Below are 18070 nucleotides of genomic sequence, written 5' to 3'. Positions count from 1 at the left end.
TACGTTCTAGCTATACGTTAGCTTTACAGGCTAGCTTGTAGCTACTGTCAAAAGCTACAGTCATATCAAACTTAGATTAGTTTGGTGCTCAGACTCGTGCACATTTGCGCACAGTGTTGGCGTAACTTTGCAGACTGATGCATTAGCAGGCTGCCCCGGGCAGAGTAGACGCGCTTATAACCGGTGGCTGCTGTTCTTCAGCCACAGTGAGCGAGTGCGGGACACATCGCCTGGAGCTGAGGCTGCACAGTCTATTTACACGCCATATTTTTTCAACAGATCTACACGACTCATGTGATTGGTATTATCAGAGGCCAAAACGGCGAATTTGTTTGAGACACTACAATAACGATCTATTCTGACGTGCACATCAAAATTCTATATACTGTACATGACTCAATCTGTGAGCAAAGTAGCTACTACTGACAGAAATGACCGGGACAGAGTGAACCAAGTGCCTCTTTTTACAGCAGCTACAATCATTGCAATTACTACCAAACCCAAAATGGGTAAATCATTATTTTTCTCACTCACCTCACATTGTTGGCGGTGCAGCAGAGTCGGTGGGGACGGTCTCGCTCTTCAAACGGAGAAGACTAGCATAGCCCAGTTCAACCTCGGTGAAGTTGGCGAAGGAATCAGCACGTAAAATGGTCTTTGCAAACTCCAGCCCCACTACGCTACACTTCCTCCCCATCCTAACACAGTACAATTAACAACTAACAATTAAATTATACACGATAGACCACTAAAAGCAATACTAACAAACGCCCTAAGCTAAACTGAGCAAACTAATCTAACAATAAAAGCAACTAGTGACTAAAACTACAATATTCAACAACTAACACTACTAAAACTATACAATTATCTATAATAAACAAGCTATCCTAATAAAATCTACCTAAATGCTATGATAACTAATCGCAAACCTGACAATCGATGATAATATTCTCTCGTTATTCCAACACCAACTCGCTACGGGGGCGTGAGCGAGACTGAGCCCTTTTATACCCCAGAGCGGCAGAGCCCGTGACATCATCTCTCGCCTCCTGACATCATCTCTCTCCCCTCCGCTAATTGGGTGCCGAATTCAAAAAATCAAATGCAGTACCGACAGTTCGCTGCAGATGGCGCCACACAGACGGTTTGGGACACAAAGACAGGATTTCAACAAATTTGCACTAAATTGTTAAAATAGTGACATATACACGTAGACAACACTATAAGATACCCATTTATACAACTTAGCTAGAAAAAAAAGTTGATTTGGGGGTTAGTTGTTCTTTAAAGTAATATCAGGCAAGTTTAAGTTTTTTTTTTTTTTTTTCGTTCTAGGAAATGTCAGCCAGCCCTTTATAAATACAAACTATTATTCCCTATACAAAAACAAAGGCTAATATTATTCTTCAACTTTCAGATGTAGAGCTTATTTGACTCATTCAAAAGCATAGATTTTTGTGTTTTTGCTTTGGTACCGCAATCCTTATACTGTAGCTTCTTTAAAGGGATATTTCAGGATTTTTGACATAGGGCCTCATTTCCTAGTTATCCAGAGTGTTGTTGATTTCTGTATATATTTTTAGCTCATGCAGTCCTTATATTTGAAGAGTTTAGTGGTGCTAGGCTAGTGCTAGGCTAGTGCTAGGCTAGTGCCAGGCTAGTGCTAGGCTAGTGCATGTCTATGGTAACTATTAGCCTGCATAAAAAACAGTTTGACTCAAGCACAGTGCACCTGAGGCAAATCACTTATAACACCAGACTACCCATATAAATGTCTGCATTACTGTATGTTTTTTTTTTTTAAATATAACCATTTTGCATTTACAATGACTCATCAGCTTCCTGTTGGAAGCTACGCAGCGGCGGAGTGATCTGCTATAGGTTACCGGATATACTGTAGTTTGTTTACCTGCGGCCGGCACAACTACACATGGAATTCACAAAGGAGCTTTCTACAAATCAGATATGGCAACGTTTTGAGGACGACCTCATGATTTTGAAGAGGTTTTTAATGCAGGCTACTAGATACCATAAACATGCGCTAGCCTTTTCATTTCAGTCAGAACTACAGCTGACCCACAGTGTTTGTGTTTTTGACAAACATACAAAGTAAAAATAGTTGAGCAATGACATTGAGTGGGTTCGGTCTTTAAGGAAAAATTACATATTTTTAAAAATGTTTATATTTAATGCCAATTTGAATCAGATTTAATGCTTTTTAAGTTGAATAATAATTAATTGCCCCATTTTGTATATCGATTAACGATATTGTTGTTTATCGTTCCATCCCTACACATGCTACAATAAAGCAATAGTAATAAGAATATATATTTTTTATCTACATGATCTGGCGACCCCCCCAAATTTGTCTTGCGACAGCCAGGTTGAGACCCACTGGTATAATGTAGCTGAATACTGAAAATATGTCTCATGAATTCTAATGTACATAATTACCGAAGAATAAACTACTACTACTACTACTACTACTACTACTACTACTACTACTACTACTACTACTACTACTTCAGGATTGCTCAGTTAAATATGTTTTGGCAAAGTGTGAAGGTAACCCAACTTCTGGCACACTTTTTCACTTCCTGCGTGGCCATAATTATGTAGAGTGCTTAAGAGTCACTAGGTATGCACAGGGTTTTTTGTTTGAGGTAAAATATAATGCTTTTAAAGACCTTTTGTAACTACTGTGACATCCACGAGACAGTATGTTGATTAACCAGTTATTACCAGCCTAATAAAAATACATATTTGACATTGAGTTCCCATTGTGGCTGCACTATCCTGCATTATTCCTTCAAACTGAACCGTAAATTGTTTTGGTCCACAGTGACTTTGTCTGACTCTGCACGATGGACCTTCTAGTTTGAGCTTGGATTAAGGTTGTACTGTTGACAGATTAATAAAATAACAGAGTACCTACTTGTTAAATAGGTGGTTGTCCACTTTGATCTTACTGTAGGCTTTAAAGTCGTCTGGCATCAACATTACTGGTACAGGCACATTACCTAACTCGTTGATCTGGAAAACAGAAAAACACAAAAGAGAAAAAATAATTAGAGGAAATGTTTTCACACCAACAAAGTATGCAAAATCTAAACAGGGGACATTAGTGCCACATTTGAACATAAAATACATGGAAAGTCAGGAATAACGTGGATTAAATCAAAACTGGTCTACACTTTGTATATCAGGACAACATGCACAGTTAAGACAACTCCAGAGGCAACACAGATGACTAAGAAGACTATGGGAGTTGTTTACTAAGCGTTTGATCAAGTGCAAAGTGAGTAACACGTGCAAAGGATCAGCAGCAGAATGATTTATGCATTTTATACTCACAACACAGTCTCTCATTTATATATCAGATTTGGGGCCCTAATACTGTAACACATGCATCATCAAATAGTAAATTAAGTGCAGCTTGTACCCACGATGTAGCACCTGCCTTGATAAATGACCCCCTATGTATATTAACGGTTACATTGCAAAACTAATACAGCAAGAATCCCATGCATTTGAGAATGTCATTGCAACCTCTAAACCGTGGAGTGAGCAGGTTCTTAAACATGATAAATCCTTAAAGCCACATTGCTTAAAGGGGCTAAATGCAAGTTTGTGTTTATATACTCACTACTGCCACCTCAGGTCTTACATGTAACTGCAGGCTCCATATTAAACTCATGCATGACGGCACTTCAGACCCGAAGTAACAACTTTTTGAGTGACAGCAGGATTTTAGAGGCAGTTGCGGTGAATAGGTCTGAGCTCATAGATACAGACGGCATCTCTGGAATCGCCCATATATGGTCATATTGAAAGCAGTTAAGGGGGAAAACAATTTGGAGAAAAATCTAAACTTTCTCTAATTATTACACTTTTTAGTTTTCTACTAAAGATACAAAGACATGGAGAGGACCAAAGTGGTTCAACAGCCCATAAATATATAAAAAACGGAGAATGCTAACTTGATGCTGCTTCATGTTAGCATCGGGCTAGTGCTAGTGGTTAGCTAGCGCTAGCTACAACTGCCTTTTTTTCCACTTCTACTGAACAATCTGCTGTGAGAAAATATCCATATGGGCCCGATTTACACTTGACTTTATTTATGTGTGATAAATAAGTTCATATTCCACCAGAACATGGCTGTAAAGAGTGGAAAATTGTGTTTCTCTAAAGATTCTATTTTCCCCCTGGGCAAAGCCATGACCCCCCGAGATGACGTCTGTATCTATTCTACACATTAGGACATGGCTGGAACATGTAGGGGGAGGAAAATAGAAAATACTTAATTTAAATCTCTGTATAGTCCCTTTAACAATTCACCCAATAAAAATAATGAAACACATATTTTTATTGATGAAAAGTAAACATACAAACAATGTCTTTGCCGCAACCTCTCCTCAGACATGACTTGTAACTCGTTTCCATGGAGATGTTGACCCAAGGCAGCCTAATATGACATTTAAATAGGATAAGTCCTCATCCAAATCCTTTATTTGATTACCCATTGCAAAAAAAAGCATTTTCTTTGTCTAGTTGGTAATTAGAAGCATGTTTTTTATTTCTGGTAATCAAAAATCGTACGCAGTGTGCCTTTAAGGATGTTTTCCTTAAGACATTATATCACCCAAATATTTGCAGTGTTTGTGATTTGCGACTAATAAAAGTAAAACTGCACAACACCTATAGTAAACCAGGACAAAACAAGTCTAGCCTAAGCAAAACCAGAATGTAAACATCCCTTGAACTTCACCAGGGGACTTTGAAAAGGACTAAACTGGGTCCAACCAAAACCACGACTAAACCAGTCCAGATCAGGACCAACTCAGGAATCAAACAATTAAAATGAATCCTTTACAAACAATAAACCCGTGCCTGCCACCTGCACCACGTCCTGAAGCACTTGATTAAAGTTCCCACGCTTTCAGGCTGAGCGATGCCAAGGTGTGCGCTGAACACAAAAAATTAAAACAATGCGTACAAATGAGTCACTGCGTTTAAAAAAGAAGCGTGATTCATTTTGATGAGGCTGCATTTCGGGAACTTCTCCACAATCTCGGCTTCTGTTTGCAACACACAATCATTAACTTTCTCCCTCCAACAGAGCCCCCCAAGACTAAGGGCAGGGGGCAGCAAAACATGATCGGCTCCAAAACATATGGGACGATAACAAAAACAGGGAGATAAGGGGTAAAGATCGGCTTGGAATTGAGTTTGCATGTGAATAGGAGACAGGATTGCACAAGACAGCAGTTTGTGATTGGTGAAGTCACTTTACAGCAAAAATAAGACAAATTCTTAGAAACGGGTGTTTTTGCAAGTCCACTTTAAGCAATCACTCTGTGTGGCAATTAGGCAAGGTACCATTAACTTTTTTCCTCGATACAGGTACTTGGTTTACTGATATCTGAACAACTTTTTCCAATACCCATACTTACATATCATCTAAAACCAGACAACAGAACATTAATGCTAAAGTATTCCATAAAAGGCAATTTCTTTTTAATTTGTATCATTTATTTGAACTTAAACCACCAAGTAACTTCCTTTGATGTTGCCCCTGGACCAACAGGCTTAAAAACTTGGTCTCTAGTTTTATTTTTTTTCAGTACTTGCTTTCAATACTTTTATTTTTTGATACCAGTAGTAGAGCAGGTCGACATGGCCTAAAATCTATATCACGATATATAAAAAAGAAATATCACGACGATATAATTGACAATGGAGAAATTACTTCAAAATGTCAGCCTTATGCCTATTGGAGAGATGAATTCAGTGATATTTTAATACATATATATTTTTGAACGGCATACTAATTTCCTCGCAAATATGATCTACTCAAGCAAGTTTACATCCTTCATTTCATTTGACTTTTTAAGCACCTGTCCCCGTGTTCTACAGTCAGTGTTTATTTGTTGTTTGGCGGCACGGTAGCGCAGCGGGTAGTGCTCTCGCTTCACAGCTAGAAGGTCCGGGTTCGATTCCCACCTGCACGGGGCCTTTCTGTGTGGAGTTTGAATGTTCTCCCCGTGTCTGCGTAGGTTTCCTCCGGGTACTCTGGTTTCCCCTACCACTAAAAACATGCACAATAGGCCAGGATGAATGATGTGTGTGAGTGAATGTATGGTGGTGTCAGAGGGTCCGTTGGCGCAGACGTGTGTAGTCGCGAAAGCGCTTCTGTCAGTCTCCCCCAGGGGAAACTGAAGCTACAAACGTAGCTTTCCACCACCGAGTGTGGAGGGAATGTAAAATTGTCTCATGTAAAGCGCTTTTGTGACCATGTCTGTGAAAGGCGCTATATAAATAAAGATCTTCTTCTTCTTCTTTATGCTGCTCCGATAAAGTTAAACATAATAAACATAATGTTATAACATAACATTATGTTAAATTATATTGTGTCCACAATGAAAAAATTACAACGATGTAAAAAATTATATTGCGATAACGATATGCAATACGATATGGCCCAACCCTAACCAGTAGTACCTAAACTTTTTTTACATAAAAAAAATTGGGTCCATATGGATGTTTATTTACTGCAGATTGTTCAGTAGAAGCGAAAACACAGCAGTCGTAGCTAGCGTTAGCATTAGCACGAGCTAGCATGTAGCATCATGTTAGCATTGTCCATTATTTATGTATTTATTGGCTGTTGAACCACTTTGCTCCTCTCCATGTCTTTGTATCTTTATTGGGTAGAAAACTATATTCATAATTAAGCATAAAGTAGTTTTTAAATAATTGGAGAAAGTTTTTCTCCAAATTGTTTTGTGTTTGGGGAAAGAATACATATAGAGCCATGGGAGCAAGTTAAATTTATTTTGAAACATATCAGCTACATTTTTATTGACTTTATTTTTGATTGATTTATTTGTTTGGTGGAGACAGTGCATGTTAATGGACAGACAAGTAAACATAAAATGACAAACTGTAACCATGGGCTAATTTGAATCTGTCCCACAAACACCATCATTGTTACACCAGTGGACTCAGGCACTGGAGTGTCTTGCCCACGGACACAAATGACAGTGCGCACTGGTGTCGGTGGTGTTGAACCTATGAGTTGGCGGCTGAATTCTCCAAACTCAGCAACTTCATGATGAAGAATGGATATTGCAATAAAAAAATGCCACATGGGAGAACTCATCGGATCTCAACCTTTATTGGACAATAAAACACTTTGCTCATTATTATCGCGGTTGTTGTAGTGCAAGAGTGGTTTTTAGTTTATTTTATTTTATTTTCACAATTTCACAACCATTGTATTGTCAGTGAGTGTCAAAATAATTGTGGTGTAGCCAAGAACATTTGATTTATTCTCTTGGTACAGAACAAAACTTTGTAATTAAGGCAAAACCCAGCCTTACTTGTTATTTTTTCATCATTTGGAGAACTTTATACTTTATACAGTTGGTAATACTTCTGATCTGTGAGCGTAAGTCAGGGCCTGTAGTTCTGGACGGATTACTGACTTCAAACATGCTGTGTACAACATGAGCTCAACAGCCAGCGACACTGCGTGGAGGAAAGTGCAGTCTGCCGGCATTGAAGCCGCGGCTCAATTAAATATGCATTCAACTTGTGAGTTTGAGAAAAGTGCTTTGATGAAAAGTCCGTTTGATGTCTTGGATCGACTTCCCGCCCACACCTCGAATCCGCGGCCTGCACGCAGCTTCCCACACACACCGCCAGAGTTACTGGAGCTGCAGCAGTTCATATCATTAATACTTAGTCCATGTATTATACCACAAGCTGACAAAGCCACTGGTGTTTAATGAGTTATGTGGAGTCGACGAGGCATAGCATGGTTAAAGGTTGATATCTCTGTAATTACACGGCCTATCAAGATCTAGGGGTGTAACAATATAACGATGAAGTAAAGTTTATTCAGGAAGTTTATTCAGACAACTACAGAACTTTTTTATAGGGAACTGATTATAATGTACTCCTATTCCTAGAATACTTAGAAGTTTTGCCAACACAATCCCCAGCTCTATTAAGTGGTTATGATCGTTTGACTGACTGTTCATTGTTACTACGGCTGTCACGATAATTACAATATGGAATCACTCAATAAATGACAAATTAATGATACGATAAACAAGTCCAAAAGTACTTTATTTTTTACCCAAAGTAGGATATTTAAGAAGTGCTTTTTGAACGTTTTTTCTGTCATTCTTAAAGGCACATTTTGGACTATACTGTTGCCATCAGTACAAAATCTGATCCCAATGACCAGCTCGACAGAGAAAAGGCTTTTACTGCAGTGATTAATAAAAGAATGGATTTGGATGAGGACCTGACCTGTTTAAATCTCAAATTCTGCTGAAATCTCCATGGAGACGAGCTGGAGACGTACCCACTCCCGGTACAGTCGTGTCTTAGGAGAGGTGAGCCACTTACAGCAAAAGCACATGTTTGTTTGAACATTTCAGAGGTATTTTTCAACGATGAAAATATCTGTCGTGAAATAAATGCTTGTATTTCAATTTTATTTATTGGGTAAAATTTTACACGGTGTGGCTTTAAGCTTCAGGGTTGACTTCTGAGGCATGAAAAAGGGCCTTCAGTAATATCGTGTATCATGATATTTTCCTGCCTCAATACATCAAACTTTTGCTTTATTGTGACAGGCGTAAAAATACAGAGAACATCCTCATTTATTTATTTATGTATTTTTTCGGGACAGTGCATGTTAATGAACATACATGAGTCTCATGCGTGTAAATAAGCCACACCGGAGTGTAGCTATGGGCTAATTTCCATCAGTCGTCCCCTATGCGCACTCTCGAACACACTCTCATTCATCCTGGCCTATTGTACATGGCCAGGATGAATTAGTGGTAGGGGAAACCGGAGCACCCGGAGGAAACCTACGCCGACACGGGGAGAACAGGCAAACTCAGAAAGGCCCCGTCCAGGTGGGAATCACACTGCGCTTCCGTGCCGCCCAACTCATAACTTATTCTTGTTACATTTTTGATTGTGGCAAACAATAGGAACAACCAAAACTGTTAAGTCTGAATCATCCGCTAGTCAAAGTCCTCTCACGGGCTATTCATTGAGATGTTGAAGCTTGTGCCCCCCAGCATCTATCAACCCAGAGACAATAACGTTTACCCAAGTCATTCACCTTCTTTCACAGCAAATGGAAGACGTTATTAAATCAGCATTGCACTCTGATGGTTGAAACGAAGAAACCCAATGGCTGCAGTTATTAAGTCGGTATAACGTTCTCTGCACGCCACCGAATATCTTGTCTGTGGGGTCTTTCTATAGGCTACGTAAAACATGACTCTACTCTACATGACTTTTAGTAGTTCATGCTTCACTCTTCTCTCAAATGTTAAAGCTTGTGGCAGAATCTAATCACCACACTTGTCTGAATTGCAATGAAATCAAACTTGAGACTCGGACCCCCGGCAAAATGATTCATAACAAGGATTGCCAAAATAGCCTGACCCACATATAAAGGTGGTTTGGCTAATACCATTTTGAACATGCCATCACTGGGCAGAAGACCCACCATTCTGACTTCAAAGTTGTGAGGCCAGTGCTGAAGTGTATTGCACAGTGGGCAAGATCACGGAACTGCTGCTTGGTGCAAAACCTCTCCATCCATCAACAGGGTGCGATCTGCCATTCGATGTGCTTTTCATAGCCAAAGGGTGCCAACGCCAAAAGGCAATGCGATATAGCTGAGTGTGTGTGCCCATCGCCCCTATTTATAGAGTGCGATGGGACAAACAGACGTAAACACCCACAAAACACAAACAATGCTGCATGTCGGGGCAGTAGGTTGGTCGCCCTGGCACGGAGTTGTGTCTGGTCGTGTGCATGAGCAAGCAGTGAAACCGTGGCGTGCTGTCTGCGGTCACACCCCTCCCCAGCTGCCCCGTGCATGCCGCTGCACACACAGATCACGACCTTGCTCCCGAACAGCTCCATACATGATTCATGATGTCAGATTGTTGTCAGTGCGGCTTTGAAACAGTACGACACGCAAATCTGACAGGCACACCTACAGCTACGCTTCGTGCGTTTGTGCTCGACAATCTCTGCAATGTACACATGCGCGGGGCAGCGGGTCGGGGGTGCAGATGCTAACTGCACAAACGATCCGGGTAACTTTGAGACAGTGCACTGACCTACATGCACGTGTAATAAAACAGTAATAGGTGTTGAAATGGGTAATTACGCGGCGATCCCTGATCTGTGCTAGCAAGCTAGCAAAATCAAAACAGCAGCACAAACACAGCCAAAACAAAGCATTGAAAAGAGCTTTACCGTATGGTTGACTCCCCACATTAAAACGCTGAGAATAGGCTCGCTTGCACGGAATAATTTGACTTTCTGTCCTATAAAATGCTTCTTTTTCGTCTTGGTTTTGCTGGCGCTGACGGGCGCAGCGCTGGTGCAGTTGGATGACATCTCCGGATGAATTCAGCTCTGCGCGGCTATCGCTGTCGTCCAAAGCCTTTGCAATAGAAAATCGGGAATTAAGAGCTTTAAAAGTCTAGAAGTGCATCGTGCTCGTTCTCCAGCCCGCGGCGAGTCTGTGGACAGGGGTAAACAGTGCCTGTTGGACTCAGCGGTGAAGCATTTTGCGCCGTCACCACCCTTCCTCCTCCGGAGCAGTGCAGGCCGCAGGACACGAGCCTTCACCCGGCCATCGGGCTCCAGTCAGCGGCGAGGGAACAACCAGCCTCGGCCTCAGATGTCCAGCCAACAGCTCCTCTGCTCCGCTTTCGTCTGCAGCCCTCAAAGTGACGTGATGTTGTTTTAGTTGGACGCGGGTAACCCCATCATGATGCGCTCCAGTTGTTGTCAGTCACTGGGGTCTCCTCAAGATGGCGTCCGTGCTGCACTCCTCAGTCAACAGCGCCCCCTGCAGGCCCATGTCGGCCAATACAAGAGGGGTTTGAAAATGAGTGGAGTACAGAGGGATGACTTAAAATAAACACATGGGCCCCGTGTGGCAAAATCTAACTGCGCTCAACTGATTTTACTCCAGAGTTTAGTGTTAAGTGAATGGTTATGAAATGTCCTGTGAATTATCAAACCTCACACATTTGTCCACATAGGATTAGTTATGGTTAATTAATTCACACCATCACTTCCAGACGTCGCTTTTTGAGGCCGAAGTTCCCGCTGTGTTGTGATGTGGACCAGACTCTCAGGTCCACACGTCAGTCAGATGTGGTCAATGCACCTGGAAAAGTGCACAATTGTACCTGACGTGATGAGCGTGGAGGCAAATGTTCTTTTTTTGTTTTATTTTACTGTCAGTTCGGTCTATAATTTACCTTAAAACTCAGTTTCTTGCAGGACACGAGCACATTAAGAGATGAATAAATTAGGCTTCAGCGACGCAATCATAATTAGGCCTTTAAGACGGATTACATTACATTTGCATGGGCCCAAAACTTTCCCAACATGTATAATGTACTTTGGATATGAGGTGTTTTTAATGAGTATCACGGAGGATTCTTAATTATGTGTATTTTTTGTTTCGCGTCGGTGCTTCGCCCTGTGCTCTGCGCAGTGCACACAGCTGTAGTAGCTGTAGTGCAGGTTTGTGGCCCACTCCGGGCCCTGGGCCATGAGGCCTACAGGCCGCACTGCTGCTCAGCCCTAAATCAATTATACAGCCGGACCAGAGCAGCGGGGGCGGGGCCACACAGTGGGCCCCTCGATTTAAGTCAAAAAATAAAGCGGCCAGAGCCGGTTTAAACGTGAATTTGCAGTGACAGGGAAGAGAAACAGAGAAAGAGACTGAAGAGAGCAGGGCCTAAAGAGCCTCCTGTCCCTGAGCCTGAGAGCGAGGCGACAAAATAATGTCACGTGACTCAAAATGGGCAGTCCTCTGACGGTGCTGAAAAAAGCCATTTTCTGGCGCTGCTGCAAAATCTAGCGAACTCCTAATAATTCACCTGGACCCAGAGTGGAGCAGAGACGGACTTTGATGTGTGATCAGGTAAGAACGATGAGTTAAAGGCGCGATCTTTGTTCGGCGATGCGGCGCTGTTCGCGGAGGGGCTCACAAACTGCACGGTGTCACATTTTGAGTGTCTCTTGTTCGCCTCTTCATATAGCCCTGTCAGTGAATGTAAGATGGCTGCTTTGTGTAGCTGTTTGCTTTCTTTGCCAGCGGCTGTTTGCTCTGAATGTGTCCGGGTTCGGTGGTGTTTGGGACGCGGAGCTCCGAGGGGCGGAAGGCTCTTTGTTGGTGCGCCGCTGTGGCAGAGCGATGCACGGATGAGGCCACACAGGGGCCATTCAGCCGCTGCTCTGCGCTCAGTACCAGCTCATTGACAGTTTCCGCGCCTCTGCCTCGCTCATAACATGATATTTACCCCCAGAGTGGCCCATTACGCACCACTGCCGCTGGGTTTGTCGACCACAAGCTCCCATGTCGCGGTTTACTACCGGCTGTCCCAAGGACGAGCTGGAGACATTGTCTGAGCGCTGAGTCGCCGCTTGACCAGATGGGAGATGGTCCCGAACCCTTTGGCCCTTTCCCTGCCCCGTGTAACAAGCCCCTCTCTGTGCTTTCTCCACAGACCAGTCCAGATGGATAAAATGCAGCCCAGCCGGATTAAAATCACAGAGCTCAATCCACACCTCACATGTCCACTGTGCGCTGGCTACTTAGTTGATGCCACCACCATTGTAGAGTGCCTGCACTCCTGTAAGTTTCTTAGTCAGGCATTGGCCTACATGTCTTTATTTACTTCTGACTTAAATTAGATTAGACCTGACAGTTACAGACACAGTCCTGTTGCAGACTGCAATGAAATGTGTTTGAAGAAGACCTGCTGAACGTTGCTTTCTTCTGTCATTTCTCTTTGTAGTTTGTAAAACATGTATCGTTGCCTTTTTGGAGACGAATAAGTTCTGCCCTCGATGTGACGTCCAGGTTCATAAGACGTGTCCACAGCTCAGCATCAGGTGAGCAACATTTAGCAGGATTTGCTGTGGTACCTGTTATTACGCTACACCTGACAAAACATTCATTATCTCTGGTGGTACAACCGAAAACTGACTGTAAGTTATCGTTCACGTGTCTCATTAACTTGTTTTTCCCCCCCAAAAGAGCCGACAAAACTCTACAAGACATTGTGTATAAGCTTGTCCCGGGGCTTTTCAAAGGTAAGATCGTTCCCAACAGGCTCAGGTTTATCTGATCTTGGACGGGGAAGTTAATGCCTGTTTTATTGTGTTCAGATGAGATGAAGCGGCGGCGTGACTTTTATGCAGAAAACCGCGAGTTGGAGCCGGGGGAAGTCGTGGAGACGTTCAACATCGCGGAGGATGAAATCATCAGTCTGTCCATACAGTTCTACGAGAGGAGCAAGTGAGTCACCGTGACAACTGACAGTATTGCTTGGTTTGTGTATAGTAGAGATCTCTAACCTGTATATTATTAACGCCATAGTGCATAATTTCACCCTATAAGAATTTATATAATTACCAGTGAAAAATACCACGTGTCTTTACTGTGACTGTGACTTTGCCGGGAGCAGAAAATCACCAGCTCGTCTTAATGCAGATGTTGCTGCTTTGTTTTGATTTCAGGCTGTTAAGCATGAGTTTTACATAGGTTCAGTCCCCTTCCAAATCCTTTATTTGGACAACCCACGGACATCTTCTCACTGATCTTTGGTTTGATATCACTGGTGCTTTTAGACAGTTTACCTGTTGTGATGTTATTAATAATAATTATAATAATAATAATAATAATGCATTAGTTTTATATAGCGCTTTTCTAGACACTCAAAGACGCCTTGCATTGCACTATTCATTCACTCCATACTCGGGGGGTGGTAAGCTACTATTGTAGCCACAGCTGCCCTGGGGTAGACTGACGGAAGCGAGGCAAACAGTCTGCACCATCGGCCCCTCCGACCACCACCAGCCACTCACTCACTACATTCACCAGGCTTCCTGCTGTTCCCAAACGGTCTCCCATCCAAGTCCTGCCAGGCCCTTCCCTGCTTAGCTTCCAAAGTCTGACGGGATGGGGCAGAGCAAAGGCAGTATTGTGCAACATATAAGCTGAGATATTCAGAAGTGTTGCTTTAAAATTCTCCTCTTTGCCATGTATATTTATGGCTGATTCTCTTCATTTTTTCCAGAAACAAGGACAAGCAGCATTCAGAGGTGGACAATGACAAGGTAAACTTAAGGGATTATTGCCATAATGTTTTCTCCAACACTCTCTATCCCTTTGGGAGTAGCTCCCTAAGGCTCTCCACATTTCTGCAATAGCTTGATGTGCCAGATTGGATTATCGTCTTGCTGAAACAAATCATTTATAACAAGTAGAATTTACATATATCTGAAACTAAATCTCTTTTCTGTCTTTGAGTTGGAATATCATCTTGGCCAGTAACCGTCCGGGGTGTGCTCTGCTCCATAGTTGCTTGAGTATTCCCAAAGCTCTGTTTTTATTCTGTAGAAGTCGCTCACAGGGGGAAAGTTTGCAAACCGCTGACATAGTATTATCATTGTAACCATGTACAATGTTTTTATTCTCTTTTCCCATTTGTGCTTTTGGTGGTTGTTATGGGGAACAAACGAAACGTGTTGTCAAACTTTTTTGCTGGCAAAGGAACAATCCAATTGCAAAGGAACAATCCAAATGCAATATTTAAAACTGGTTTTGTGGACCAAAGGGTAAAGACTGTTTACTTCGCACATCTCTTGTATGGAACAGTAAGAGAAGGCACATAAAGGCCAAACGTAGAACAGGAAAAATCTCTCGCACACATACTATACCTTTATTTAGTTTTGAGTACCAAAGGGTACATTTCCCAGTCCCCTGCCCTTTTAAAAGCTAGTTTTTGTATGGTGATTAATGGTGCATCATCTCTTGCTTTTTCTAGTTGAATGGTAAACGCTTCCTGCAGTGCCCCGCCGCCATGTCCGTCATGCACTTAGCAAAGTTCCTCCGAAGTAAGATGGACATCCCCAGCAACTACCGGGTAATTAGACACTTTGTTTTTAAACCACGTATGTTGAGGTTTGTGCACACTCAGGCTACAGGTGTGTCAGCTTGATTCACTTACGTAATGAAGTCTCACTACAACCTGTGCAGCAATATTTCAGTGTAACTTTATACATCCATAATGAATCTGCAAACACTGTTGGCCACAGGAACAATGGCAGGGTGTAAGCCTCTTACTGTCTGTTGCAGGTGGAGGTGTTATATGGAGACGAACCCTTAAAAGACTACTACACACTAATGGACATCGCTTACTTCTACGAGTGGAGAAGGGTGAGTACTTTATTTTATTTTATTTTTTATTTTTTTTACTATTTAAAAAGATTTATGAACATTACTCATAACTCTGACTGGGCAGATCTTGCTATTATGAGTTTCTGGTTGTTGCTAAAAGACAGACAGTTCTTATATTTAGTGCTCAGACAAAGATAATGGTTTCCTTTTTAAACAGTGTGAGTTCAACAGGTGTGGTTTAGGACAGTGCTTGACTTTTAAGGTTACAGGGCACAATTTTAGCAACAACAGATGCTCTATTGGGGACCCATAAATAACAAAACAATCTCTTAAGAAACAACCATGCAGCAGGAACGTTGTTTGGCTTTTACAACTAGGCAGTTTCAATTGAAAAAAAAAAAAACATTTTATCCTTCAATGTCAGAAGGAAGTTGCACTAATGGGCTCTGAAATCATTGAATCAGATGCGTTTCCATAGAAATAAGACCCAGTCCAGCATTAGTTTGTGCTGGTGGTTGAAGGGGCTGACAGTGGCGCAGATGGTAGAGCGGGTCGGCTCATGATCGGAGGGTCGGGGGTTAGAATCCTTGCCTCCAGTGTCTGCGTGCCTCCAGTGTACATTGGTGTATGAATGACAGAGTGAATGGGTGAGCGCTTTGAGTGCCTAATGTAGGTGGAAAAGCATAAGTTGAGACCATTTACCAAGGGGCAGATAGCGCAGATTTGGAACCTCAAGGGCAGCAGTGGAGAGAATACATAGTGTAAGCCATTGATATTTTTAAATTTGAACTATTCGACCTCTCAATATCTATGAAAGGAACAGGCCACCGTTTTTAAATACTGGGATATGTTCTAACATGAGCCTGAGTCTGATACGTAGCTGTCTGGTCTTTACGGATGCCCTCAGTCACGTAAACAGAGCACAGACGGCGTTAGCATTTAGCCTCTCGTCTATGGCCCCAAATCGGGAGTGAAGTTAGAACCGACCAAGCTCTTCCACGTTTTCCCTGTTTAAATATGGTTACATGAGCCTTTACACGATAGTCACACATAATTAAACATGTCGATTTTCTAAATGGATAAAAAGGGGAACTATATTGCAGTTGTAATATTATTACAGCTATACTATATTTCTATATAGTTCCCCTTTTTATCCGCTGAGAAAATCGTCATGTTTAATTTTGTGTGAGAGGAGGAGAGGCTAAATGCAAACGGCGTCTGTGCTCAGTTTATGTGACCAGACAGCTACGCATCAACCCGTCTAAGGTAAGAACATATCTCAGTATTTAAAAACGGTGGCCTATCCTATCCTAAAGGGACTACACGGAGTTTAAATTATGTATTTTCCTCCCCCACATGTTCCAGCAATGTCCTAATATGTAGAATGAGCCCAGACCTGTTCACCACAACTGCCTCTCGCAAAAAAGTTGTTACTTCGGGTCCGACGTCATGCGCGAGCTTAATATAGAAGGTGCAGTTACATGTATGACCTGAGGTGGCAGTAGTGAGTATAAAATGGCTAACTTGCATCTAGCCCCTTTAAACATCTGAATCCAGCAGAATCTATCCATAGTCCAGACCCTCTGTGACCTCAAGATACTGAATTAAATTAACCACATCTTATCCCCCCCCCCCCTCCTCAGACCGGACCCATCCCGTTGCAGTATTTGGTGAAGCCCAACCGGAAGCGCAGGAGGCCGTCCCAGTCAGCCGCCGCGGGACAGTCGGACGGGGTGAACACGAGCCCCGCGTCCGAAAGCGACTCTCACAGCGACAAAGCCCTCCACAGCTCCTCCTCACCCTCCGCCCCCGCAGCCTCACGGGGCAGCTCCCAGCAACCCGGCTCCACATCCCACACCCCTGCGCCCCCCTCCTCTTCGCAAAGCTCCTCAAACGGTAACGCGACTGTGCCCAATTCCCAGCGACACACCCCAGCCTCGAAACAAGGGGGCGGGGGCGGCGGCGGCGGCAGCGGGGCACGGAAGGTGACTGTTAACGGCACAAGCAGCGGGAACAGCAAAGAGGAGGGCAGGGGCGGCGAAAAGGGCGGAAATATGACTTAAAAAAAAGTTTATACTCACAATGGAAGGACAGTGTTTGGATTTCGTCCCCCTTTTTTAAGAGCAAATTGTCCGGGTTTTGGAGGACAAGTTTGAGGCAGAATCCTTAATTCTATCTGCTGAAAATGACTGGTGTTTTTTTCGGCCAAATAGACACTTGTATGTGCGTGTTTCTGTGTGTTAGACTAGACCTGTGCACACATACAAACTGTATAGTATGTAACAAATGTGAGCATGTGTGCATAATATGTATAAACTTATCTTTTATACGAGATATTGTAATTGTTTTGTATTGTATATGCGGTGTGTCTGTCCCATTTCCATTCATTGACATTGGCTTTGGTTTAAAAAAAAAGAAGAAAAAAAAAGAAGTCAATAAGCTGTTGGATGTACATGAAAAGAGCTAAAGCATTTGCCTTTAAAACTGCTGTATAAATGTCCTGGTATAACCGTCATTCATTCTTCACTGACGATGCACTTTCATATCGCAAAACCAACCACTGTTTTTCCAAGCAGGACGGCGTTTATCTTCGGCGTATTTCTCAAGCACTACCACTGTTAGATGTCCAGTTACAGATCATCGCACCATCGTTCACTCAGAAGGGATATGAATTTTGACCATGACGACGTGCGTCTGCTGTAGCTTCCTCAAATTTCAACATTCCATGGGTTTTTCTTTGCAGCAAACATGGATTTTTTAATTGGCCGTTCATGCATGTTTTAGGTCAATAAAATGTTTACTTACACGCTTTGT

General features: G+C 42.5%; 2 protein-coding genes across 2 annotated transcripts in view; one reads left to right on the top strand and one right to left on the bottom strand.

The window, feature by feature from the left end:
* Nucleotides 1-10888, bottom strand: part of LOC306960863 (phosphatidylinositol 5-phosphate 4-kinase type-2 beta-like) — a 33337-nt gene extending 22449 nt beyond the window's left edge. The window contains exons 1-2 of the mRNA XM_079553452.1: nucleotides 10303-10888; nucleotides 2936-3033 (exon numbers count right to left, since the gene is read on the bottom strand). Coding sequence (XP_079409578.1) covers nucleotides 2936-3033; nucleotides 10303-10446 — 242 coding nt within the window. The 5' untranslated portion in view covers nucleotides 10447-10888. The remainder of the gene's footprint in view (nucleotides 1-2935; nucleotides 3034-10302) is intronic.
* Nucleotides 10889-11593: 705 nt separating this feature from the next.
* On the top strand, nucleotides 11594-18070 carry LOC306960683 (polycomb complex protein BMI-1-A-like). The gene is made up of 9 exons (XM_079553159.1): nucleotides 11594-11992; nucleotides 12579-12706; nucleotides 12870-12966; nucleotides 13112-13167; nucleotides 13243-13372; nucleotides 14154-14193; nucleotides 14904-15002; nucleotides 15215-15295; nucleotides 16900-18070. The coding sequence occupies exons 2-9, from the start codon at nucleotides 12589-12591 to the stop codon at nucleotides 17317-17319; spliced, it is 1041 nt and encodes a 346-aa protein (XP_079409285.1). The 5' UTR covers nucleotides 11594-11992; nucleotides 12579-12588; the 3' UTR covers nucleotides 17320-18070.

The sequence above is a fragment of the Gobius niger genome (assembly GCF_951799975.1).
Source record: "Gobius niger genome assembly, chromosome: 3".
NCBI classification, from domain to species: Eukaryota; Metazoa; Chordata; class Actinopteri; order Gobiiformes; family Gobiidae; genus Gobius; species Gobius niger.
The sequence above is the reverse complement of the archived record's forward strand: the minus strand, read 5'-3'. Positions and strand labels throughout refer to the sequence as shown.

What these genes read in the sequence shown, in the direction of transcription:
- LOC306960683 (XM_079553159.1), top strand. Translation starts at nt 12,589, where the DNA reads ATGGATAAAATGCAGCCCAGCCGGATTAAAATCACAGAGCTCAATCCA. An exon ending in TGTCCACAGCTCAGCATCAG is followed by an intron (nt 12,967 to 13,111) that starts GTGAGCAACATT and finishes CCCCCCCAAAAG; the next exon opens with AGCCGACAAAACTCTACAAG. An exon ending in ACTTCTACGAGTGGAGAAGG is followed by an intron (nt 15,296 to 16,899) that starts GTGAGTACTTTA and finishes CCCCCTCCTCAG; the next exon opens with ACCGGACCCATCCCGTTGCA.